This window comes from Notechis scutatus, chromosome 6 (assembly GCF_049901735.1).
Source record: "Notechis scutatus isolate UNSWTSFEM ecotype Mainland chromosome 6, rNotScu1.2, whole genome shotgun sequence".
Classification (NCBI taxonomy): Eukaryota; Metazoa; Chordata; class Lepidosauria; order Squamata; family Elapidae; genus Notechis; species Notechis scutatus.
The window spans coordinates 50,069,600-50,095,418 of NC_142014.1; the positions used below are offsets into that span (position 1 = coordinate 50,069,600).

Genomic DNA, 25,819 nt, shown 5'->3' on the forward strand with positions numbered 1-25,819 from the left:
ACAAAACTATTCAGAAATATTTCTGAAAAAATAGTTTGGCAGAGGCAAAATGTTCCATGTTTATTAACTATCATCTAGATATATTATGCATTATTGCATACTTCTGCCACTTCTTTTCTCAGTATGATGTGAATTATCCTTCATTTTCAGCATTAATAATGCTACAATGTTAATATTAACCATTGTTAAAATGTAACACTAAACCATGTTTAATGTTGGAAAAAGGGAAAACCAGAAGAGTATAAACTTATATACATCATTCTCATCTGGATGTTCATACTGTATGTCTAAACCGTTACTGAAACATTAGGAATAAATAGATGATAGCAGAAAATTAACTTATTTTCAGCACTTTCAAAGGACACTCGGTTTTTTCTCAATTTTTCCTGGAAATTGCTTATTAATGGATATATATGTATATATATATCTGTAAAGAATTGTCAGAAAAGTCTTATTACACCAGGTGAGTGTCTTTCAATCCTTAGTGAAATAAGTTTTATGCAAGGAAACCAGGAGACTAAATTCCAGTACCATCTTATGCCTTAAAGACAACTAGACTTTGGTCAAATCACTATCTCTCATTCCATGACATCAGGTTCAGGTAACAAATTATGGAGAAGAAACCTCCCCATAAGAAAATGTTGCTGATTAGAAAAAAAAATCATGATGAGATGGGACTTGGAAGGTTGGACACTAAAGGGAACCAGAAATAATTAAAATTTTAATTGAAAGAAAAGAGACCCATTAATATAAAATGGAGCAGAATATTCTAACTTGTTTGTATTTAAGAATATTTGGTAACAATGTACTTATTACTGTTAAAAGTGTCTGCCATCATAAAACTAGATTTAAAAGAACAAGAACAAATTTTACTGGACAAAACTGAGGCTAATTCAAATGTGGATTTTAAAATGATAGTTTACAAGAATTATTCAGAAAAATATATTATATACTGGATATATAATTGAAAACAGCGTATTCCTTGATAATTAAGGGAGATATACAAATAACAACATAGAAAAGTGACGGATAACTTTCTCATTTTGGATTTATGAAAGAGATTCGTTAAATTTTTCAAGGGTTTTCTGAGAAGAACAAAGAGAAAATGAAAAGAAACCAATTTCTGGGACACTATTTAAAAGACTAAAGATTGAGATTCTTAAAAGCAAATGAAGAAATATAAAGATGGTTTATTTGATCAGGCTATGTATGTGTGCATATACACATATGTAGCTGTTTTTGGTAGCTCAGTAGATTTATGTTGAGCTGGAACAAATAACAAGGCTCTAAAGATTTGATTATAGATGAGATGTGGAAAGGAGATATTTTGTTATAGTGTCAGGAAAAAGTGATTAGTTGCTAAAATTGTTTATACTTGTTATGATGAAGGGAAATTTTAAATATTCTTCAGTTTGTACTCATTTTTTTATCTTTGTAATTATACATTTAATTTAAATGTTCTTAGATCAGGCACAGAAGGCAATTCCTCATCATCATCACTAACCAGCTGCAGCTGTGTGCTTTCCCACCTGAAGCCTCAGGACTATCCTGCTGCAGCTGTGCTTGAGTCAAATCACTCTCAGACAGCTGCTTGGAGCTCTTGACTAACTCCCCTCCTGATGTGCTTGGAACTGGTTCATCTTCCTCCGAGCTGATATCTGGAGAGATATCTGGGGAAGCGTCAGAGGGAGTCATCACTTATTTATTTATTTTATTATTTATTTATTTGATTTGCCAATTGTTTACAAGATAATAAGTATAAATGTATACATAGTTGTGAATACATGAAATGGTTACATATAAGAAAAATAAAAGAATAGGAGAAACAATAGGACAGGGACGGTAGGCACGTTGGTGCAGCTTATGCACGCCCCTACAGACCTCTTAGGAAAGGGGTGAGGTCAATAGTAGACAGTCTAAGGTTAAAGTTTTTGGGGTTTGGGGAAGAAACTACAGAGTCGGGTAGAGTATTCCAGACATTGACCACTCTATTGCTGAAGTCGTATTTCCTGCAATCAAGTTTAGTGCGGTTTACTTTGAGTTTGTATCTATTGTGTGCTCTTGTGTTGTTATGGTTGAAGCTGAAGTATTCATTGACAGGTAGGACATTGCAATGTATGATTTTGTATACCATGCTTAAGTCAGACCGAAGGCGGCGTAATTCAAGGTTTTCTAGTTCTAGAATTTCAAGTCTGGTGGCATAAGGTATTCTACAGCGAGTAGAGGAGTGGAGAACTCTTCTTGTGAAATATTTCTGGACGTTTATGTAGAGTATGAAGAGAGTTGGTCCTAGAACCATTTTGGCAATGGTTTCATCAGCCACCCCAACACAAGTCTTCGGCCTGGTACTAACAAGAACAAGAGTGAGCTGTGAGATGAAGGAGAAAATGGCAGTGGCAGGGCCTCTGGATCTATGCAGAAGATTCCCAGCCCTGTTCTAAGTTAACTTACACAGACACCAGACACCAGATATATGAATGTGCTTATTTTCTTTTTGTTCCTAATCCTCAGGACATAATTTTAAAAAAATATCAAAAATTCTATAGCAACATAACTGATATATATCTTTTTAATCATGACAATAATTCTTTCTTGAAGATAGAAGGGTAGGAAAGTAACACAGTTTGAATATTTATGACTATATCATCTATCACTTATACATATGTATAACTATCATTTTCTTCTCCTTTCTAAAATATATAAATATGAGTGCATCTTTTTGTCTGCAAAAGATCCTCCCACTGTGCTCTTGAGGGAATTCTTCCAATGTGCACTGATAACAATAAATTCTGCAGTGAGCTTTGATTATTTCCTTTGGGTCCTGTATTTTGATTCCACAATTCAAATTATTTTCTCTCTCCTAAAGAAAAGAAGAATACCAGGGGAAAATGTTAAAAAAACACTATTCTCTTGTTCTAGTTTAATCTTCCTTCCTTCCTTCCTTCCTCCCTTCCTTCCTCTTTCCCATCAGTGTGAATATATCTTGAAAGAAATATTTCTACTATAAATTTTAATAATGAAGTGATGCAATTAGCCAGGAATATTTCTAGCAATACTGAAGAACTCTTCATAATTGGATGAAGCAAAGAAATATAATTAAAGATTATAATGAATTATCAGTTTGCAGTATTTCCTTCTCTCTTCTGCAGTAAAGACCAGGTGTGTAATATCCACAGCTATTAGCACCTAACTTTGACAGTCAAAAATTGGCATAGAGCTATTCAAGTGACCCAAAGAGATTAAATGGCTGGGAAGAGATGAAAGACAAGAACAGGTCTTCAAAAATATAGAAAAGAAACAAAAGATGGGTTTGGCTGATGTAAATTAATGGCTGGAACTATACTCTTTTTTAAAAGAGAAGAATCAGCTCGTTCTAGAACAGTGGTCCCAACCTTTCTGGCTCCACAGACTGCAGCAACAATAGCAGTTGTGACAGCAGTGAGGTAGGAGGGGATGGTTTTTCACACACAATCTAGTTCCCACCCATGCACAAATGAAGTTTCAGGTGCTTGCCCATTGCTTGCACAGCCTGGTACCCAACAAGTCAAAAACCAGTACCGATCTGTGGCTCGGCACTTGGGGACCCCTATTTTAGGGGGCAGAGAGGAGTACCCTAGCACAGTGATCCCCAACATTTTTGACGCCGCAGCCCGGTACCGGCATCAGCTGGGCGCCGCGGCCCGGTACCGGCATCAGCTGGGCACCGCCATCTTTTTTTGATGAAAAAGTGCTTCCGGTGACCTCACTGGAAGCACGTTTTCATCAAAAAAAGATGGCGGCGCCAGCGCTTCCGGTGAGCTTTTCCGGGTAGAAAGCCATTGAAACATGGCAAAGCTTTCTGCCTAAAGACAGATCAGATCCAAGTCAAAGACAACATCTTTTAAGTGGCTGAGCTGAGAAACATGAACAAGAAACAACTAAAAGGGAGTTATTTCCAATGCCTAAGATTGGCATGAATTGGAGCAGATATCCATTCCTCACACAATATTTTGCACTCAGACAGGTTTGTTTGGATTGTACTCTTTTTTTAACAAAATCACTTCTTTCATAATAAAAAATGTTTTTTTTTAAAAAAAAAAGACTAGAATTCATTAATTAGAGAGCCAATAAAATTTATTTTTTCTATTTGTTTATTGTTATGAAGAAAGAAGTATGGGAACTTGCACTCCCTTAGTAGAAAACATGAAAACATCTATGTTCCATTGACTCAGTTTTGGGGATTCTCCAAACTACCTTTCAGCTCAAAACCAAGGGAAAGTTACACAGTAAATTACTGTGGTGACAGAAGCTCAACCTCCCCTTTTCCAGAATGTAGACAAACAAGTTTGATATAGTGAATTTAATTTTCCCCAACCAAATTTTCTAGCAATGTGGACAACATGACACAATCACTGGGCACATTGCATCACCCAGCAAACTTCAATCAAACCTGGGACTCTGACAACCTACAAAGTTAACTATGATCCCTGCAACAGCTAATAGAATACATGTTCTTGCACAGGGAACAGGAAGTTCAAGCGCAAAGCCCAAGAGAGGGTATAAATACCTCCCTCTCTCAACTCTATATGGTCAGCTGCCTAGGACCATCCATGTGATTCTGCTTCAATAAACTATCATTCTAATCAGCCTCCATGTTTCCAGTGCTTTTCTCCCAGCTTGGAACTGAACCAGGTTAATTATTTTCACTGTCAGGAAGTTTCTCCTTGGTTTTAGGTTGCTTCTCTTTGTTCAGTTTCTATCCATTGCTTCTTGTTTTGCCTTCTGCTGCTTTGCCTCCCTTTGTGGCAGCCCCTCAAAAGCCTGTTTTGTGACCTGTCTTGGGCAAAGCATGTGAGCCATTTCCACCTTTCAGTGGTCCATGAAAGTACATCTATACTATGTGAATGCAGATAATATAATCGAAAAAAGATGAACAACATTTTTATAGAACTTTTGTCATGTTGAGGCTGGGAGTGACAGATAGCTGGAAGGGGAGGGGCCTGGCAAGGACCTCCTTGATGTGAGTGATGTTGAATTGGCCACGCCTACCCAGTCACATGACCACCCAGCCAATCATTAGGGCAAAGAACCGGTTGTTAAATTATTTGAATCCCACCACTGGCCCAGTTATTTATATTTCAAATCTGGATCATAAGCAGATTTTTTGGGATCCATTGTATCTTTGATCATACGCAACTGGTTGTAAGTCAAGGACTAATATATGCCTTTGACAATCTATGCAAAATCATACATGCAGTGAATGCAAAGCACCTTGTAACTTCAATAGTAGGTGACACTTGAAAGACTATTTTTCCTGCAGCTATCAGCACTGCAATTGCAGGCTCAGTGTACTGCCATGTATACTGAATTTTTCTAAATCTAATATTCTGTCTGAAAACCAGGACAATCTTTACAATCTTTCACTTTATTCTGTGCATTTTACAGACTTCTTGCTCAAGACATTGTTCTAAGTTCATCAAACTTTAAGAAAAACTTTAAGAATGAAATGAAAACTATAAATATATTGGGCAAGAGTATTATAAACCAATAAGGAAAAGAGTGTGAAGAAATGCTGGAACATATATGTTCCAAACAATGAAGCGGGACATTGGTGGAATACAACAACAATATAAATGCAGGTTTTTTTCAGTTCAGTTACATCATAAACAGAGTGAAGGATTACCTAAAACAGCTTCAAAGGGAGAAAAAAATGCTTTGGATTCAAATGTACATTGACATGCATGTAGGATCTTTGAGAAACACCTTAAAGCAGCTGAATTTTTTGTTTGGTTCTTGCAGTTGTCCTCCAAAACTATAAACAGTCCTGGAAAAAGAAGTGTTTCATGTTTCCCACACATGCTGTGTATGGATTATAGTGAAGTCAAAGTCATTTTCACTTTGAATCCAAAGTTCTGCCCAGCTCTGCGACCCCAGTTATTTGCCGTTCTTTTACTGTTTTTGTTGCTGTTGTTATTATTGGTACATTCCAGATTTAACAATATAGTATATTATCTTTGAATAAAGAAGAATTTAAAATTTATTTATATGTTGGATTTTTGTGTAATGAAAATGATCTCATGATTTATGATTTTGACAATCAGGAAAAATTATAGAGAGTCATGATGTAACTAAAGAAAGAGGTGAATTTATAATTGTTCTTATAACTGCTGTACAAAAGATCAGAAGCCACTTCACACCTTTTTATTTTCTATTTTTCTTTCTTTCTTGCACTATTAGCTCTCTCTGTGATTTTTTTTTCTTACTTACACTATGTTAACTTGTATTGGTTTTTATCTTTGTTTTTAAACCTTAAATAAAATTATATGTAAAAATTATTTGCAATGTTTATTAACTGTCCAATTTAGAGAGCCACAAAAAAAAAGAGAATAAAATGTTTTAGTTTTAAAAAACAAAATCCTGGCAAGACAAAAGTATCAGGATGGAAGGGTAACAAATAAATGTAATTCAAATGTTTTGCATCAATCTGGACTCTTTCAATCTTTCAATAAAGCAGCAAGTGCATGAGAAGGTAATTAGGAACAAGAGATGATAATTTAACCTTCCTGAGTAAGAAGAGTAGCATTAGAAAGGATGGTCTTTGGCACAGTGAGAAAAAAAGGTTAAAATGTTCTCAAGTGAGATAGAGAATGCAGATTTTGCAGACAAATTAGGATACAATCTTATTCTTTTACCTCAGATAGCAAAATGTCTTGGCCAGCAGTTTCTGGTCCATATCTGCTAAGCCAAGGGATAAAGCAAGAGTTTGGCAATATATGTAACAAAAGCTTTTATTCTTTACCAACTAGTACTGAGGACCCAATGATAAAATGTGTACATATTGTTGGAAGATGGCAAGAAGTTGTGAGGAGGTACTCACTTAATCACCCACAATCCTCGCTGAATAACAGCAACTGGGATTGAAGAGATTGCTATCACCATATGATTCAGTCATGTGATGTCATGGTTTACGACTAGATCTATAAGCAATGGAAATCCCAGCCCCAATTGCTATCAAGGAGCACAAAAAAATATGAAACTAAAATTAAATCTAAAGAAAACCAAAGTAATAACTCAAGAATAATAACCATGGCATGGATCCAGGGTATCTGAGGAACTTTCTCACTCCAATGGAAGAAGCTTCCTCTGGACTCCATCAGCTATGGAATTTCAGCTGGGAGGGGGGAGGGTTCAAGTAGAAGAGTGTTTTCCGATACAGCCCCGTCCTGTGGAACATTCTACCACTGGAAGTGGGATCTGCTCCCAGTCTTTTGACCTTCCAGAAGGGTTCCAAAACTGGGTTTTGCTGGTTGGCTTGAGGTTCTGGGGGAGATGTTCACTGCTGAGGGAATAATAATATCTTATTTCATGCCACCTATTTCCTTGGGTCTATTCCAGCATTGTTGTTGTTATTTTTATCTTTTATTCATTAAACATGAAAATCAGTCAACTGAACATTTAAAAAGGTATCACAAATATTGACTGGCTTTGATGGTTGATAGGGGTTGCTGCCAGCATCCTAGTTATCAACCAAATATCTTTCTTAAAATGTATGTTGTTTTGAGTAGCGCAGTCTTTTGCAACTCCGCTGGCACTACAGCAGGAAGCTGCAACTTTTTGATGGATTTTGCAAAATTCTTGGACACGGTACCAAGTGCCCCGATGACAATGGGTCAAGCAAGATAAAAGGAATATTGACAGTTTTGAACTTTGGTGCTAGAGAATAAATCTGAGAAAGACAGCCAAGAAAACAAATGATCATCAATCAATCAATCCAGAATTTTCATGTGAGGTCCCAAAATGTTGGAAACATTATTACAAAGAGCAAGTTGGGAATTGACCCAATTGTTGAAAATAATAAAGGTGGAATATAAAGAATTGAATAAATACAAAATAAATTAAACACTGTAGCACCCTGCAGATAGCCATCCAGTGATAATTTAAATTCCTCCAGTAGAGGAGAGTTACCACTTCCCAAGGTAACCTGATCAACTGCTCAATAACTGGAATTATAAAAAAAATCTTCATGTTCAACCAAAGTTGATATTCCTATAATTGTAATAGACTATAAATAAACTGAATGTAAAAATGTATTTTGATTCTGGAGATAAAACACTTCACTTGTGGGAATCTTTTTCTTTCTTTTTTTCAAGCTCAATGCTGCCCCTTAGTCTTTAGTATAATTAACATCATAAATTAATTATAGAATTAATTATCATATCTTGTAGCAATTAGCTTTTCCATTCAGGTGGTCTGTAAACAGTTAAAAAATGGTTGAAAAGTGTTATAATTGCAGAAAAAATTGTTTTTGACAAATAAATTACAATTTTTTTGACTGAAGGCACAAACATACTGTACATAATGTTAAGATTTTCATCTTTCACTTCCAAAGCGTAATAAGGATGAATGGTGAACTTCTTATCGTGCAATAGGAACTAGAATTACTATAATAGAAATTATATTTATGTTAATTTGTAGAAAAACAACAAAAATTAAGCAGTCTGTTAAAGTTCCTTTTTCCGGTTATTCATGGAGAGTATTTTATTTGCAGATGTATACAACAAACAAATGTCCAATTTTGCAGTAACTTTTAATGACTTGAATCAAAATGCTATGTAAATAAAGCATTCCTACAGTATTTCACCCACCACTACAGTTATTTCTGGTGTTAGATTTTCTTGCTAATTTGCCTTTTTCCGCCGTTTTTCCTTGTCTTCACATTAAGCATTCTTTCTGTGTCCTTCAATTTAATTCTTTCCCCTCCCCCAGCCATTCCAGTTGTTGCTTTCCTAGCTCTCTATGGAATGCTTGTGCCTTGAAGCCCTCATGGTTGCTAAGCAACATTCCTCATTTTGCCATGTGGCTAGCTGCTATGGCAACATCTCCCCATTTACTTTTTTTCAGCTGTTTGCTACCATAGTACCCTTGTCAATGCAACCATCTGTGGGCAGGGAGCAGGCAAAATCTACCATGAATTAATTCTACTTTTGTCTTGTTCTAGTGCTTTTTAATAGACTATCTGATGCCTTGCCTAACATGTTTCCTTAATGTCAAATACATTTTTAAATTTATTTTTAATTTTGGTTGCTCTCCAATCAAAGTAATGTTCTATATTACATTAAATTTTGGAAATATTTTACAATTTCCATTTGTATTGATTCTTAAATAAATTCCTGGATCCAGATCTCATTTATTCCTAGTTCACTGATTTGGGCACTGGCCCAAACATAAAATATAACTGATTTGATCAAGAACTCTAAATTCAGAAACAATACTTATTTCACTTAATCAAACTAACCAATATTTTGTCCATAATAGTACGTAAACTATAATTATGAAGAGTGTTGGTATTAGCAAAAGTGTTGATAATTAGCAAAAAGCAAGTTCTTTACTTACATATGCTGCAGTTATTTATAATCTGTAAAATAAAGATATGAAACATCAGACTTTATAATGCTGTCTAAGCTGTGACCATTATGTTGTTTATTTTTATTTTACAATTATCTTCTAATTTATTTAACTATGAACCAAAATAATAAGAAAGCTCATTTCCTCCTCATACAACGAATATTTTCAATTATCATTGTACATAAATTGAGCGCTATCAGAAAATGCACATGTACAAGTGCTTAAGGTGGCAATTAGAAGAGTTAAATTCAAATAAACTCAGTGATACTATATTTGAGTAATGTACAACCACAGTGTATATACCAGTGTGTTGTTAATGCTATATCAAAACATGCAGCCATTTTAAAAATAAAACTGAATACAGAAAATAATTATCTTTTGTACTCTGGAAAACATGCTGTAATTCAAAGAAACAGCAACCCTTTTTCTGTTGTTTATTATGTAACTTTCAAAGATACGAAGACAAAAACATTGGCAATTCTCATAAATAATCTTTCTCCATTTCTGATGCTGTTTCTTTTGTCAATGTACATGTATTGCTTGCCATTACTAAGACTTGGGAAAATTTTGGTTACTTGGGGGCACCCAATATTTTATTGAGGGGAGTTTAGGTGGGATAATTATTTAAAAAGTATGTTTGAGTTCTTCTTGCCATAATAACTATTCCAGGTTTTTTCCAAGCCTGACAAAACCAAATCATAGCACAACCCCAATTTTCAGTTTGAATTCAAAGCATCATCTTTCCAAATATTTTAAATTTTAGCCCCCTTGCCACAATTTTAGAGCAACTATAAAATATCATTTGTCAAGTGTCTGTATGTGCTAGTTCTTCTGTGGCCACTTCCATATTTATTTCATATACTCTCTGGGTAGATTACAGTAAAAACACCTAATAAGAAAGCAAGATCAGATAAAAATAATAATAAACAGCCTTGATTAAAAAAAACCAAAACAACTCTTCATTAGCATCAGAAATCCGCACACCAGAACGTCAAGGCTCATTTAAAGAACAATGGTCAGGACAATACAGACATCTTGGAGGGACTCCCTTCTAAATTGCAGGCTCCATGACAGAGAAGCCATACTTCCTGGGACCCACCAAGTGACATCATTTTGACTCAGCCTTCCATCCTTCTGAGGTGGGTAAAATGAGGATCCAAATTGTTGGGGGCAATATGCTGACTCTGTAAACTGCTTAGAGAGGGCTGTAAAGCATTGTAAAGCGGTATATAAGTCTAAGTGCTATTGCTATTATTTAAATGGAATCTAAGTATACCTATTATGCCAGATCTTATTGGGCAGGCAGAAATAATGGGAAGAAATAATTCTTCTATAACAAGACTTTATATATCACAAGCAGCACCTTAAATTATATTCAGAAGTATATGGGCAACTAGTTTAGCTCACACAAAAAAGATGCCATAAGAGCATAGTTAAGACATACCCATAATTGTCTGTAAGGCTACATTCAATAACAGTTGCAGCTTCTGAATAGTCTTCTAGGATAACCCATATAGAGTGTGTTGCAACAATCCTAATGTTAGTGTTTAAGGCATAAATGACAAGGAAGTCCAAATCCAGAAAAAGTTGCAATCAGTGCATCACATGAATCTAGCCAGAGCTGCTACCTTCTCTTTAAGCATTAACTAAGAATCAAAGAGAATCTCCAAGATGTGTGCCAGTTTTGTCTAGGAATCAACAATCCCTAGACAAAGAAGTAAAAGTAGAAAATCCCTAGGACCCACAGCCTTTCCCATATTTTCAGAGTTAAACTTATGCTTCTTCCTTTCCATCCAGAACTTCACTGTGAGATGCTCTTGATAGCACTGTTAGGTTGAAAAGTAAAATCAAGTATCATTCGTGTACTATGAATATTGCACTTCATTTTATTGGATGACCTTGACAAAAGTTTCATGTAGATGTTAAACCAATGAGTGTCCAGTCCTGATACATCCTACAGATAATGCTTCACCCGCTCCTCCATACCAACACTGAATAGAACAGGTCTAAGGGGAAAAAGGAGAATCATCATTGTGCCTCCTACTCATAAATCCTATGACCAGCTCAGAAACATGCCAGGACCTTATCAAAAGTCAAGATAGTTGCGTCACAGAGTTCATCCACCAGCATAACCAATAACCAATCCATATTATATCCTGGCCTGAAACCAGAGGTGATATTCAGCAGGTTCTGACCAGTTCTGGAGAACCGGTAGCGGAAATTTTGAGTAGTTCGTAGAACTGGCAAATACCTCTTCTGACTGGAGATTTTACAGTATCTTTCCCCTGCCACGCCCACCAATCCACACCCACAGAACCGGTAGTAAAAAAAAATTGAATCCCACCACTGTCTGAAACCCAACTGGAAAAGTTCCAGATAATCCACTTGATCCAGGACTCTGTTACTTTTTATTTTTGTTTTTAGTTTCTGTATGTTATCCTACAATGGAATTGCTTTCAATTCTCAAAAAAAAAAAAAAAACACGCTATAAAATTTTAAATAAACAAATAACATATAGTAAATTATGCTGAACAATAATGACTCTCACCTAGTTAAGCCTTGGTATGGTCTCAAAAAGAGTAAATATGCATGCTTATTTGTAAGCCACTGAAATGAGAATAAGCTAATATCATTCTACTCCACTTGGAAAGTGTGTAGAAAAATAATAATTCCAATTTAATGTTTGACTTTTGCAGAGTTCAAATAGATTGTAGAAAACTGATTTTGTTATCAATTTTATGTAGAGGGAGTATTTGCTCTTGCATTGTTGCAATAGCTCTATCTGAAAGCAAGATAATTAAGTATTTAAATTTGGCATGATGTGATGTCTCCCTTAGAGGACTCCTCAGATTCTTCCTTGGTCTGCTCAAGAGAGAATGAGCTCATTCCTGGCATGTCAGGAACTGGGTTAATTAATGACTCTGAATGGCTGGCTGAGATTTACAGAGGGCTTTGGCTGGGGACAGCTTGCAGGGGCGGACAGTCAGTGAAGAGGAGGACGAGGAGCTACCTTCCGTGCTGGATCCGAGAGCACGCAGGACAGAGAAGAGACAAAAGCAACGGTGATCTGCCAGATTACTTGGGAGAAGGCCCCACCCATCATAATGGGCTGCACTGGAAAACTATATCTCACGGCAGGCAGAGGGAGGCATTGTTGGGAACAATGTGTTTAGTTTCTGGCTGTGTGTGTTTGTTCCTCATGCTTCCTGCTGGACTTTGGAGACTCTGAACTTCTCTTGCCAAGTGAGCTCTTGTGGACGTATTTCAGTTTGGCCTGGTAGATTAAGTTTGTTTGGTACACTTATTTGTCAGAGCGACTTTCCATTGTTTTATGGACTATTGGCCATTGCCTTGGTTATATTAACCTTGGCTTGCTTGTGGCTGGAATTATTTGGGACAGTTCTGAGGCTGGGTGAAGGGAATTGCTGATGAACATTAATAAACTCTCTACGTGTATACGATTGAGTGGAGCAGCACACATGAAAACGTATAGCTAGCACATTCCATTAAATGTAAAGTAGATGCAGAGTTATTATTAAAATTGTATACATTTATATTTAATATATATTGGATAAAAATTATATTTTAGGGAATCAAATAATGTGTGTGAACTAATAAATATAAATATTTAATATAAGTTTATGTATTAATATTAAATATTTACATTTCTTGGTCCACATACAATATTTACTTCCCTAAAATAGAGTTCCTTTTTTATCCAATATATGTTAAATAGAATTTTCCACTTTTCATGCATGATTTTTTTGCATGATAGTTCTTTCTTTTATCAATATGCAATACCTTCAAAAATGTATAGCTCTAGTAGATATTTAAATTCTATCCAATTTTCAACATTCTTCTTAAAATTTAAAATCATTAAGAAGTTTATATTCCAAATGACTTCTAAATGCCATATATAGCTTTAAAGAAAACAGTTGATATTGATGAGATTCACAAATTGTGTAGAATAATACCTAATCACATTGCCCAAAGTCAGTGAATGAACTGAACAACTACAGTGCCTTGGTTCATGAATTTTGCTAAGTCACAAACTATATTATTGTTTAACATGGTTAAAATAAATATTGATTTAACCACTGGTTCAATTCCAAAATGAAATTCACTAAATGAAAACTGACAATATTTTTGTATAGCTTTATTTAAAAGAAATCTGGTTGGATTCCTGGATACATTCAAACAAATACAAAACTCTTGAACTAGAGATGAATAAGAAGGCAAAATAATTGCAAACTAAAGAGGAATGCTAAATGGGTAGTTAATGATGCTTATTTGGGAAAAAAACCCTTCTTGCTCTAGGGCAATAAAAGTAATTTTGGTTTAAGTTCCAGTCTGATGCCAATTGGGATAAGCTATGGGCCAAAGCATGTTTTTTAAACGGTATGCATTAATTGTACTTTATCTGTTCTCACGGGATATTTAGGACATAAATAGGCACATATTTAGAAATGGTGGTTAGCATTGCCTTCCCCACTTCATTAAAATCTGTTGTGGGCAATAGACAATCAACAATAAACAATAAATCAATCCTATTGTTTTCTTCTAGGGTAGACAATGAAAGGAACAAGGACAGGAATTGCATCCAGTTTTTATCACTTTCTAAGTAGCATCTCATCTAAACTACCATTTCAGGGAACAAGCAGGGGAGTCTAAAAACAAAACAAGACAGTGCTGTTCATCTCTTTCTTATTTTCTTCCAATATACATAAGAGGGCAAATGCTTAATGAGAATACAAGTAGGCATCACTATCCATTCAACATTGCCCCTTAGTAATGTAGTAAACAATATGCAATTATCTCATCTTCTCATTCATCTCTGGTTCCTGAGATATGTATTAATATAAATTATCCTCATGGAGTCCAACCTTCATACCAACCAGTGACAAAAATAGAGCTGCAAATGAAAATGGTCCTGTAAGTTTCTTCAAGAAGCAACACCATTTTATTTATTTGCTTCTCTGGCTGACTAATTCCAATCCCTCTCCTTACTTCTTCTGCCATTAAACTGAAATAGGTAGAATGGACAAGATGAAACAGCACCTAAGCAACAAAAGATCCTTCTCCAAAAGAAGAAAATGTATCTTGCATAACAGAAACAAGTAGACTTTAATCTGAAATTATGCCAATACTTTTTCCCACTGATAAGAAAAGCCAACATAAGCACACTAATACCAGCTAATGCAAAAAATTGGGATAATTTATTTTTATTTAGTACAATATCTATATTCTATGCATTTCCGACAAATCTAGGAAATTCACAATAAAAAACACAAGAGTAAAACAGAAAACTATTTGATATAAAACTTCCAAATACCATTCCCAGACTATCAGGTTAGAAATAGATATTTACCATCCCTCACTTTTTAATAGCCCACAGGTAAGCAAATTAATTTAATGTGGTCTAATTTAGGGCCAGAGTTTCTGATGGAACAAAACAGCTTTCACTGCCATCATAAAAGTTACCAGTTATCAGGGTCTTATTGACCTTTTGAGGTATAGTTGTGTTCCAGCATATTTATTCTTCAATTTTCACCAGTTTAGTATGTTCTGTTTATGTTGCTCTTAAAAATAGCAATCTGTTCTTGCATCCTTTCTCTTTTTCTGGAGATGAAATATGCAACAGATGCTTGCTCCTATCTACTCTTTTTTATACATTTTAGGCACTTCACTTGCTCATTTACTTGTCTCTTTGTAGTGTACAATACCAAGAGGCAATCATCAATGATTTCATCATCTTATCTGCCCCCTTGAATTCATTCTCTGAGTAGCATTATGGTGGCATTTTTATCCAGGAACCAAATTCTTCCCGTATCTTACAAAGCAACAGTATGGACACTGGTACTGTATTTATTATTACTAAATTTGTACTCTTTACATTATACTACTGAAGAGTGTTTGTGGGGTCTGTAATTCTTTCCTGTATTGGTTGCCCCATTACTAGCTGCTTACCAGTTCTCTTCTTTTATATATATATCTGCTTGACTGTATCTTGACTTACCGCAATTGAGCCCAAAATTTCTGAAACAGTATTAAGTGAATTTTGCCCCATTTTACCACCTTTCTTGCCACAGTTAAGTGAATTACTGCAGTTGTTAACAATATGATTGTTAAGTAAATCTAGCTTCCCCATTGACTTTGCTTGTTAGAAGATTGCCAAAGGTGATGACATGACACCAAGACACTTCAACCATCATAAATAAGTCAGTTGCCAAGCATCTGAATTTTGATGTGACCACAGGAATGCTACAACCCTCGTGTGAAAAACAATAAGTCACTTTTTCAGCGCTGTTGTAACTTTGAACAATCATTAAATGAATTGTTGTAAGTCAAGGACGACCTGTACTGCTTCATTTATTCACTAATACTCATATTTCACTTGATTCAGCAAAAGCCATTGAAATGTGTGTGGGGGTGGAGGTGCAGCAAAGATGATAACCTTCTTACATGGCCTCTACTTATTCTCTTACGGAATAATTGGACTTGAATTACTAGTCTTCAAAATTAGGGGAAATGGAAAGTAAAGTGCAAATGAATGACACAATTTTTATTTCAATGATCCACTGTCTATGCTTTGAGGAAGCTAATAAGTAGATGGCCTGTGTCTTTTCATAATACCTCTCCTCTGCATGCTTAGAGTTGGTGCCACTGTGGGGAAAAATACCAAGTTCTTTCTGACTATTTAGTTTATTCCCACCTCCCACTTCTCTATTTTCCATCTCTCTCAAATGTTTAAATATTAAATGTTTGGTGTTTACTGTTTGATTTCATTTCATCAACAAGTTTAAAACAGGAACATTAACACTTTTTACTCAAATAAGTATTTAGAATAAATGAGTAGTTTTGTCCCTCTAGAATACCTTAAGATAGCATTGCTGCAGGCAATGAAGTAGGAAGGGATATGTGGAAGAAAAGACTTGTGGGAAAAGGGTGTGGAAAATCACTGTAGAGAGGAAAAAGCAGCTGGTAAGATATGTTTTTAGAAAAGCAAACAAGATATTATTTAGCCTTTCCTATTTCCCACTTAAATATAACAGTTCAATGATTTCCTAGCTGAAAATTATTTTCGCAACTAAAGACCAAAATGGGGAAGGAATATAAGAACGTAATTGACATTCCAAATATGTCATGAGTAACAGCTCTACGGCAGCTTAATTTTACAATAGCTACCTCCAAAGTGTATCAACATCATTCACTACCTTTACCATGCAATACAGAAATTGTAAGCTGACACTGAGGACTGGGGACTCCTCCGAAACAGTATAAAACACGAAGCTTCTCTTCAAGAACAAGCTGATTTCAACGCTATCCAGATACAGCCAAGTAACTCCAACCGATCCAGCCGAGACAGAGTTTACGCTGCTTCGGTCAGCTTCGTAAACTGTAGCAGCGCTTTCTCCTAACCACTGGCGTCGATTTCTAGCTTAACAAACAAGGACTTCCGTTCCACCTTAACTCGCTTATCAACTATCTACCGCTCAAAGCAATAATTTCCTTACTGCAAAAAGGGGAGGAGTCACCAGCAAAATATGCTAAGTAATTGTGGAATATTTGCATAATCGTCGAAACGGCCGATCTGTGGATTGGCCGGCGAAAGAATGCAGTTCGCACGTCCGCCCCCTCAGCTTTTTCAAAGGAGGTGTGGCCAAGAGAGTGGGAGGGGAAATCACAGGTCATTTGCATAACGGCCCAGCACATGCTGTTGGCTGTGTGGGGTTTTTTTTTTGAACCATCGGCGGCGGTGGAAGCGGACGGGAGCACTTGTAGCAGCGCTCTGAACCACTGGCGGCGAACATACTTCTATTCGCAGGTACTGCTGCAATCCCAGAGGGGAGGGAGGGAGGGAGCGGGTGTTGGATACAGATCAGGTTTTGTGTTGGAAACGGTGGTAGCCAGCCGCAGCTACTACATCTAAAGACAATTCTCTCAGGCATCTTTTATGAGGAAAGACTTTCTCCTTTTTGTCGATTCCCCTCCGACTTGCCTTGTCCAAATCGCTGACGCGGTGGAAAATTTCATGAGTCCTCACTGCCGCTCCTGGCGGTAGTTTCCGTTCGCTCCTTACCCCTCCCCCCCCCGCGGGTTGATAGGTGGCGGTTTCCTCTATCCTGGCAGGAAGTATGTGCCTGAGCATGCGCATTGCATAAGCGCGCCTGAAACCCTCGTTTCTAGTGTTCGACGACGAGGAGGTTTTCTTCAGAAGGAGGCGGCCATTTTCCCGATTTATGAGCAATCGAGGACACCTGCTTTTAGTCTCATGTAATCGGTTAGTGCTATATTATTTTAATTTACATATCTGCTGCTGAAGGCTGATTGTTTGAAATTATATTGGTTGGGTTATGCTGTTTCTTGATCTTATTTATTTGAGTTTAAGGTAAGTACGGTGGGATAATATTTGTCTTTTAACCCAGGTTTGATTATTTTTTATTTATTAAAATGTAAATATTTGGATATTGATTAGTTGTGTTGTTCAATTTAAAAAGTATTCTGATTGGTAGCTCTGAGGAGATAAATATGCAAAGTGAAAGTACTGACAGCGTTCTTAAAGAATAGATTAAATCTTATTAATTGTATTATTACTTTATAAGTTGAGTTTTTAGTGTTATGTAAGACAACAGTTTACTCTCATTCTACTCTTTGGGTGATTGGGCAACAATTAAAATAACATTGTCATTACAGTAAAAGATATTTTCCCAGTTGTGGATTGTGTTCAAAATTTGGAATTTCAAGAAGAGCGCTACATTGTGTATCTTTGCAATCTATATAATAACATGTTAATGTTTCTGCCTTTGTTTATTTGTGTACATATACGCAAATGCACACACAAAACATTCACATGTCTGTAAGAGAAAAATAGTTGTTTTAATTTATAAATATTAATTAGAAAATATATTTGCTTGAAATAATACCATGGATTTATAACTTTGCTGCTAAAATAGACAATCATAATTTTAAAAGAGATGAGAGACTACTTGGCAATACTGCTAGAATATAAAATAAAAACTTCATTGGGATATAATACTTTAATTTTCATTAATTGCTGTATTACTTAGAAACCTATAAAAATTACTATAGTTTTGTAGTTTAAAATAAAAATGCCTCACAAGTATTTTCTGGAAATTTTTGTACTGATTTATGAGTTTTTAAATTCTGGAAAGCGGTATATAATAGTATGGCAATTTTTCCATTAATACGACATATCAAAGTTAGCAGTATTTGAAAAATAATATTTAACTTTTAAAATTGCTACACTGCTATATGACCTCTAGCTTTTTTTCTAAGATAAATAAGAGAGCTCACTTTGTTTTGCATTATCAATGGCTGTTTTATTCACAAGTAACTTTCTTTGCTTTTATTTAAAACCAGCATTATCAGCAAAATTATCTGAATTTAACAGTAAGTATGTTATCCACTCTGAAACATGGTAGATAATGTTGCTGGTTTCTAGTTTCTGTTGTGGAAAATACATCGATGGTGAGATATAAACTGCTGTATTTTATGAAACCTCAAGCTACAGGCACAATCTTCTGTCTGAATAAGTAATTAAAAGGCCTCAAATTTCCTTGTTTTATACTCAAGGATTATGCACCAGTTTATTGTGAAGTAATAGAAAAACCGTATGATGTGTATATACATATCTTTCATTCTTATACATTGCAGTGCAAAGAAGAGCAAATGTAATGCGCATTGATCATTCATTATGGTGTTATATCTTGGTATTTCTGAGTGCAAGAAGCACAAAGGGGAAATGACATACCCGTGGATGTGTGTGTGGACACTATGCTATATGTTTTTGGCAAAATCCTGTATCTCTCAATTTATTTTTATTTCACGTTTATAAGTTTTATAAATGGCTTGTTGTAAAATATTATTGTGCTTAGTCTTTGAGAGGGAATGATATTTTTCTCTTCTGATTTGTTCTATGAAGGAAGCTTTATTTTTTAAATTTATATTCTACCATTCTGTCAAAAGATCTCCAATTAGAATGATGCCAAGATTTAATATGCACAACAACTCTGAGGTAGGTTAACATTACTGATAGTGTAAGAATGATAAATAGATTTAATATAATTATCACTAGAAAAAACCTCCAAGTTTCACTCATTTTTTTAGTTAATTTAGTTTCTAGAGTTGTAATATAAGGAAAATGCAAATACATTTTTTTTCTTCCAGGCCAAACGTGTTGGAAAAATATTCTAAATTACTTTCACTTCCTATTTTGTCTAATGGGGACAAAACGTGCTCTCTTTAACAGTGAGAAAACCTTTTGCTTAAGTGCTTTTCCAAATTCCAAAAATGGTATTTTCAGTTATTGCTGGATTGGTTGATCTGACATGCTTTGCTGTTTGAGTGCTCCTAGCCAGAACATTAAAATTTGCAGATGTATGGATGCAACAGCTACGCACTGTCAATAAATAGCAGATACATATCTTCCCTCATCTAGTGTCAGAGAAGTCTGCTTTACCCTTGAAAATTTGATGAATTATATTGACTGAAACTGCCAAGAAAAATCATTAAAATTGTCCTTCATACATTTCTTAGTATTCCAAATTGTCAACTTAAATATTCCAACATAATTTTACAATGTCAAGCATGGTATATTTTGCGAATTTGGAGACTTTTGTTTTTTTATAAATTTTATATTACAATACATGCACCAAACTGCAAATATAGCAGCAGTGCAGTAGAAGTAGAATATTTCATTTATTTACTGAATTTGTGTCCCATCCATCTCACTACTAAATGACTGGGCAGCACCTTACATTAGCATAAATAACAAGTAGTATGAATAAAATGTTAAATATTTGTATTTCACTAGACTATACAATACTGTATAATGCTCTACATTTGCAGCTATCTCCTGAGTTGCTGATAGCTGTGTTGTTTTGTTTTACGTTTTATATGCTGTTAAGTGACCACATCCATGATACAAAGTTCAGCGTCTTTTTAATATAAAGGTGGCTTAATAATTTTAGGAGAAAATATTGTTAAGCACGTGTGTATACTACTATACCCATTATATCCACAAACTATTACATGACACCCAAACACTAATATTAAGTGTGGTTGATTAATAATTCAACATACTAATGTGATAGATTCTTCCCCCCTTCTAGTCACCATAAATTATTCTGCCAAAATCTGGCTAGTGATTTTAAAGTGTCATTCATTAAGATTAACTACTATAATGATGAAAATCATTAAATAATAGCATTTTAGTTGCTATTAAAAATAATAATTGCAGGATTGAACCCTATTAAGGAACTTTGGATCCCATCATTGTTTCAAGCAGTATCAAAATGTAATTTTTGTTTAGATATTATATGCTATAGGATAATAGGAATATTGCCAATTTTTGCATGATTTAATTTTACATTTTTAGACAAAATATTTAAAATAGAAATGATCTATAACTTTTTAAAAGTTAAATTATTTAAAATAGGAGAAACATAGATTGCAATATATACGTAAAAATTGTTTCTGTTGGGTATTTGTAAATTATATATAACAAAAGTACCTTACTGGAGAGAAAAAAATGCTGAAAAATTTCCCTCTACACAGTATTCAGAATTTTTCTTGAGGTTCCAGCTTCTGTATGAAAATTGGGTATTTAGTTTTTCTTAGTTGTTATAGTTTGATCACACCATTAGTAAAAATGTCTTTTTATACAAGACTTAAATTAAAAGGAAGCTTCATTAGTGATAAATAAGCATCACAACCACTTGTCTGGACCAATTATTTAATAAAATTAACAATATTAACATGAGTTTTATAGTAAAGTTTCTTAAGACAATAATTGCATAGCCAGGCTATTTGAGCGGTTTGTTTTCGGGTATCAATATTCTAAGTGATACGCAAGTTTAAGTATATAATTATGCTTAAAAAACAGTCATAGATGTTTCCACAAATAATCTTGCTGAGTTGTGAACAGTTCCAAACAGTCCTCATCATATATTACCTTGCGAATGAGTTTAATATTGCTCCTGTTCAATCAGCAATTTATTGACTCCAAACAGAAATATTTACAAATATTTAGTATTACCATTGAATTTATTCGTATGTCATTGGACAGATCTATTTAAATTCACAATCCAAGATTTCATTGATTTTAAGACTATGAACTTTGTTTTAAAAGTTGATGCAATTGTATTTCAGAATTGGTGCGGTAGGCCTTTTATTTCTCAGCAATAGAAGATAACATAATTTTATGTTCTTTTAAAAGTTTAAATTATTCTATCCCTGCTGCTTTCTTGGAACATATTGAAATATGTTTAACTAATTAATAAAAATAATGAAAAAGGGCAGGATATTTTTAAATAGCAAAGAGAAGACTATAGCCATAATTAAAAAAAATCTATAAACATTTTTATTTAGTTCATGTCAAAACTAATTTTTGAATATATGTAATATAAATATAATATTTTAATATAAAATATATATTACAAATAGGAACATTGTGTTATGTTTTGATTATTCAAAACTTAATGAATTATTTTTAATACTGGTTAATGTGTATAATTCAGGCAAGTTAAAATATTTCATGCAACATCCAGAAATATAGTCTTTTCATTTGGTGTTGTTTAGTTCTTTCACTAACATTTCAGAGGATAGATACTAATAACCCCGAAGGTTTTACAGCAGAGGTGTCAAACTGGCGGCTCATGGGCCAGATGTCACACATGGGCGACGCCCACCCCAGTTCTGCAAATGGGGAAAATATTGTAAAATGTTGCATGACGGCAACGTGACACTGCGAGTTTGACACCCGTGTTTTACAGGAAGTTTTCTACATTTATCAGGTGCAGAACTCCAAGATTACATTCGTATCTTGTCTCTTGTACATACGTGTATTAGCACGATATTTTCCATCGAAAGAGTGGTAGAGCAGTCATATAAATTAATTATATAAATATATGTTATAGGTCTAGACAGATTGGCTAAGACCTGTTGGTAGCAGGGCAGACTTCAAGTTTGATTAATAACTGCATGAAGTTTTCATCAAAACCTCAGAAAATTGATATGATATCTAATTAACTTTTTGGGGGGAAATAACTGCACGGGGTGCAAAATACAGCAGAAGGTAATTCAGGTGCATAATCAGTCAACATATTTTTAAATATTGTTTCATTTTTTTAATTGTTTACTGTGTTTTTGAACCATACTCTTGTTTGGTAAAAGTGAATTGTAGCTAGTTGATTAGAGGATCTCCTTCTAAGCCTCTTAGGTTAGATTTTTTTTTATATTGTGCTTTAAAATTGCCTTTTATGGACATAGCTGCAATTCACTGTTGAGTTTAGATTTCTATGTTCTACGAGCAACCAATCTGGATCAGCAGAATATTCTCAGCATGGAGTAGATCCAGGTATTAATTTTTTGCCCTCCCCCCTCAAAAAGCTATTTGAACTACATATTCAACATCTGCTCAAGAACAAATTTGTGTAGAATATTTTTTTTTGTCTCCATGTTTTCAGTGCTTTATTTTTTAATAAGGAGAAACTTCTGACTCACTGAAAATAAATGTTTTAGAGGAAAATAACTAATACAATTAAGTCTATTAATGTTAAGGAAAAAATACTTAAATGATGAAGAGGTTTGATATGAGATGGCATAATATGCTGCAATTCCTAGATCCACATAAAATAGTTTAAATAACTGATATTCTGAAATAGGAATGTAGCCACAATAAATTAAAATGAACAAATCAATAAGTAGCATCCTCTTGATTATCTTAAGAAAACAGCAACATTATCTCACAATTCTAAATAAACCCTCTGTTCCATCAAAAATATGCAATTTCGGTTGGACCAATTTTATTCATAAAGTAGGATTGTTAAATCATACATATGTGCAGAATCGTAAGAAAAAAACGGTAGAATGTTGAAACTAAGAATATATTGAAACAACTAGTAATACCACTGGAATTAACAACAGCCACTCAACATCGAAGCTAATTTTAAATTGTGGAATTATAATGCCCTTCAAAATTATAGAATTAAGTAGGTGGAAACCCGATTTTCAATGGCTTATCTGCATTTTAATACAAGGCAGGAAGAGATGGAACAATGTTTAACAATTATTCTTTGTGTATCTACAAATATGCTCTGATCAGCAGAAATCCAGCACCAAAAATTTGCTCAGCATCAGGCAGCTACGTAGTAAAGAACCCATGAATAATGGTTGGGTTATATTTGCTTTGCCATTCAATTCTCATTATCTCGTAAATAAGAGGGTAAGACCATTTAGATCTACCTTTGCTATTATTCTAAACATTCTCTCAGCATATACAATTATGTTGTAGTAGAACACTTTATATTGCAGTAAGAGGAGATGGATAGTTTTCGAGTTGAACTTCCAAGCTTATTTTGTCTACAATTGTCAAATTGTAGTCTGTTTTCTTACATTTGTGTTGGTATAGAGTTGTATTTTTTATTTGTTATATACTTGTTAGATTTTTGTTGCTTTGTTTGCTTTTGAAAATACCATAGAATCAGATGAGTTTCTTCTCCCCTTTTTGTTGGTTTCTTCTTTGACAAATTGTTGTAGACTGTCTATTCAGTTATTAGAAAGATTCAGTTTTATCTGACTATCTAATCAATCTATTTTATTTTCTGTTTCAACTAAAACTTGGTTAAGCCTTTGTAATAGAGTACTTGTAACTCTTTCCCAAGATAAATGCCAATTAGTACAGGTTGTATTCTATAGATAGCCCTCAACTTATGAACACAATTGGGACTGGAACATCCATCATTCAGCAATGTGGTTGTTAAATGAATCATTACCATTTTGCCTCAGTTATTAAACAAATCACATGGTTGTTAAGCAACTTCCCTTTTGCTTTTTTGGGGGGGCAAGGCTGCAAATGGCAGTTACATAATACAACCATCATAAATATACGCTAGTAACCAAGTGCTCTAATTTTTATCACATGACTGGGAATAGTGCAACAGCCATAAATGGTTCTTCACTTACAGCTGAGGAGTTTAGGAAAGAGTTCAGTCTAAAGTCAAAATATCCTAGAGATCAGTGTTTGCAAGGTTCTCATTGTTTTTGAATTTTTTACGCAGCACTAGGCAGAATATAGGTAGTCTTCACTTAATGACCATTCATTTAGTGACCAATGTTATGATGTTAAAAAGTGACTTATGATGGTCCTTGCACTTATAACTGTTGCAATGTCTTGCAGTCACATGGTTACTATTTACAACATTCTCAGTCAGCTTTGGACAAGAAAAATGGAAGAATGTAACAAATTGAGGTCACACAATGTTTCATTTAACAATCTGATTTGTTTAATGACAACAGCAAAAGTTGTAAAATTGGGTGTAGTTTCATGATGTCTCACACCACTTAATGACAAATTTTCTAGGCCCTATTGTAGTTGTAAATTGAAGTGTAGTAGTTTTAGAAATTACCTATACATCATACTCTCTATTTCTTTATGTGTCTTTTCTCTTCTGTTCCTCTTTTGTGTTGTTTCTTTTATTCCTGGTCAACTGTTCGGTTATGGCAGACATTTTTCCAAACTCACTGAAACTTGCCTATTGTCTTCATACTGTTTTAAAAAATATCTTCATGGAATGCTTCATTATTTCTAAATGGATTTTTCCTTGATAAGTTTACATCCATTGCTTCTTGTCCTACCTTCAAATGCTTTGAAAAATAGGTTGACTCCCTCTTTGCGTAGCCCTTTAGATGTTGGAAGACTAATATGTCACTGCCAGTCCTTCTCTTCATTGGATTAGAGACTTATTCAGTTCCTGCAACCATTGGTAACCAGATATCACCAATATGCTGATGATACTTAGCTGTATGTCTCGCCCCGTGGTGAGTTAAGTGTTGCTGTGTCCTCCCTCTCGCAATGCCTGGAGGCAGTTAGGGGCTGGATAGAGAGCAATGGGTTGAAACTAAACCCATGCAAGACCGAGTGGCTCTGGGTTCTGGGGTTAGTTGGTTCAGGGAGAATTACCACCTTTAGTCTGGGATGAGGTGGCACTACCCCAAACAGACCCTGTGCGTAATCTGGGGATTCTGGACTCATGACTCCTGTTCGAAGAGCAGGTGGCGGTCATGGCCAGGAGGGCCTTTGTGCAACCAGTTGTGCACCAGTTATGCCCTTTCCTGCATCAGCAGTACCTACTCACAGTCACTCATGCCCTGGTGACTTCCTGTCTTAGTTATTGCAACATGCTGTACATGGGGCTGCCCTTGAAGAGCATCCGGAAGCTCCAGTTGGTGCAAAATGCAGTGGCCCGCATGGTTTTATGCAGACCTCAGTGTGCACATGTATCACCTCTCCTGCAGGAGCTGCATTGGCTGCCAATTTGTTTTTCTTGACTAAATATAAAATCTTACATTGAACTTTATTTTGTTAGGTAAGGTCCAGTGTTCAAGTCTGTCGAGATTTTTCTGAATCTTGAGC

The 25,819-nt window shown here is 34.9% G+C and overlaps 1 protein-coding gene and 2 long non-coding RNA genes across 8 annotated transcripts in view; 2 read left to right on the top strand and 1 right to left on the bottom strand.

The window, feature by feature from the left end:
- Positions 1-6,928: 6,928 nt before the first annotated feature.
- Positions 6,929-12,478, bottom strand: LOC148130213 (uncharacterized). Its single transcript, XR_015750105.1, has 3 exons — positions 12,395-12,478; positions 9,373-9,394; positions 6,929-6,987 (listed from the first exon to the last, which is right to left on the bottom strand). It is a non-coding gene; the product is annotated as an uncharacterized LOC148130213 (long non-coding RNA).
- A 4,647-nt stretch (positions 12,479-17,125) lies between these two features.
- The window catches only part of ATF7IP (activating transcription factor 7 interacting protein), a 99,613-nt gene continuing 90,919 nt past the window's right edge, over positions 17,126-25,819 (top strand). For 2 of the 6 annotated variants that reach the window (XM_087968220.1, XM_026694606.2), the window contains exons 1-2: positions 17,126-17,209; positions 17,515-17,665. Coding sequence is in view for 2 of the 6 variants with exons in the window: in XM_026694606.2 (XP_026550391.2) it covers positions 17,625-17,665 (41 nt within the window). In the remaining 4 variants the exon portion in view is untranslated. The remainder of the gene's footprint in view (positions 17,210-17,514; positions 17,666-25,819) is intronic. The other 4 variants (XM_087968221.1, XM_087968216.1, XM_087968214.1 and 1 more) reach the window with 2 other exon arrangements.
- LOC148130214 (uncharacterized) lies at positions 19,404-24,924 on the top strand. The gene is made up of 3 exons (XR_015750223.1): positions 19,404-19,420; positions 22,329-22,480; positions 24,911-24,924. It is a non-coding gene; the product is annotated as an uncharacterized LOC148130214 (long non-coding RNA).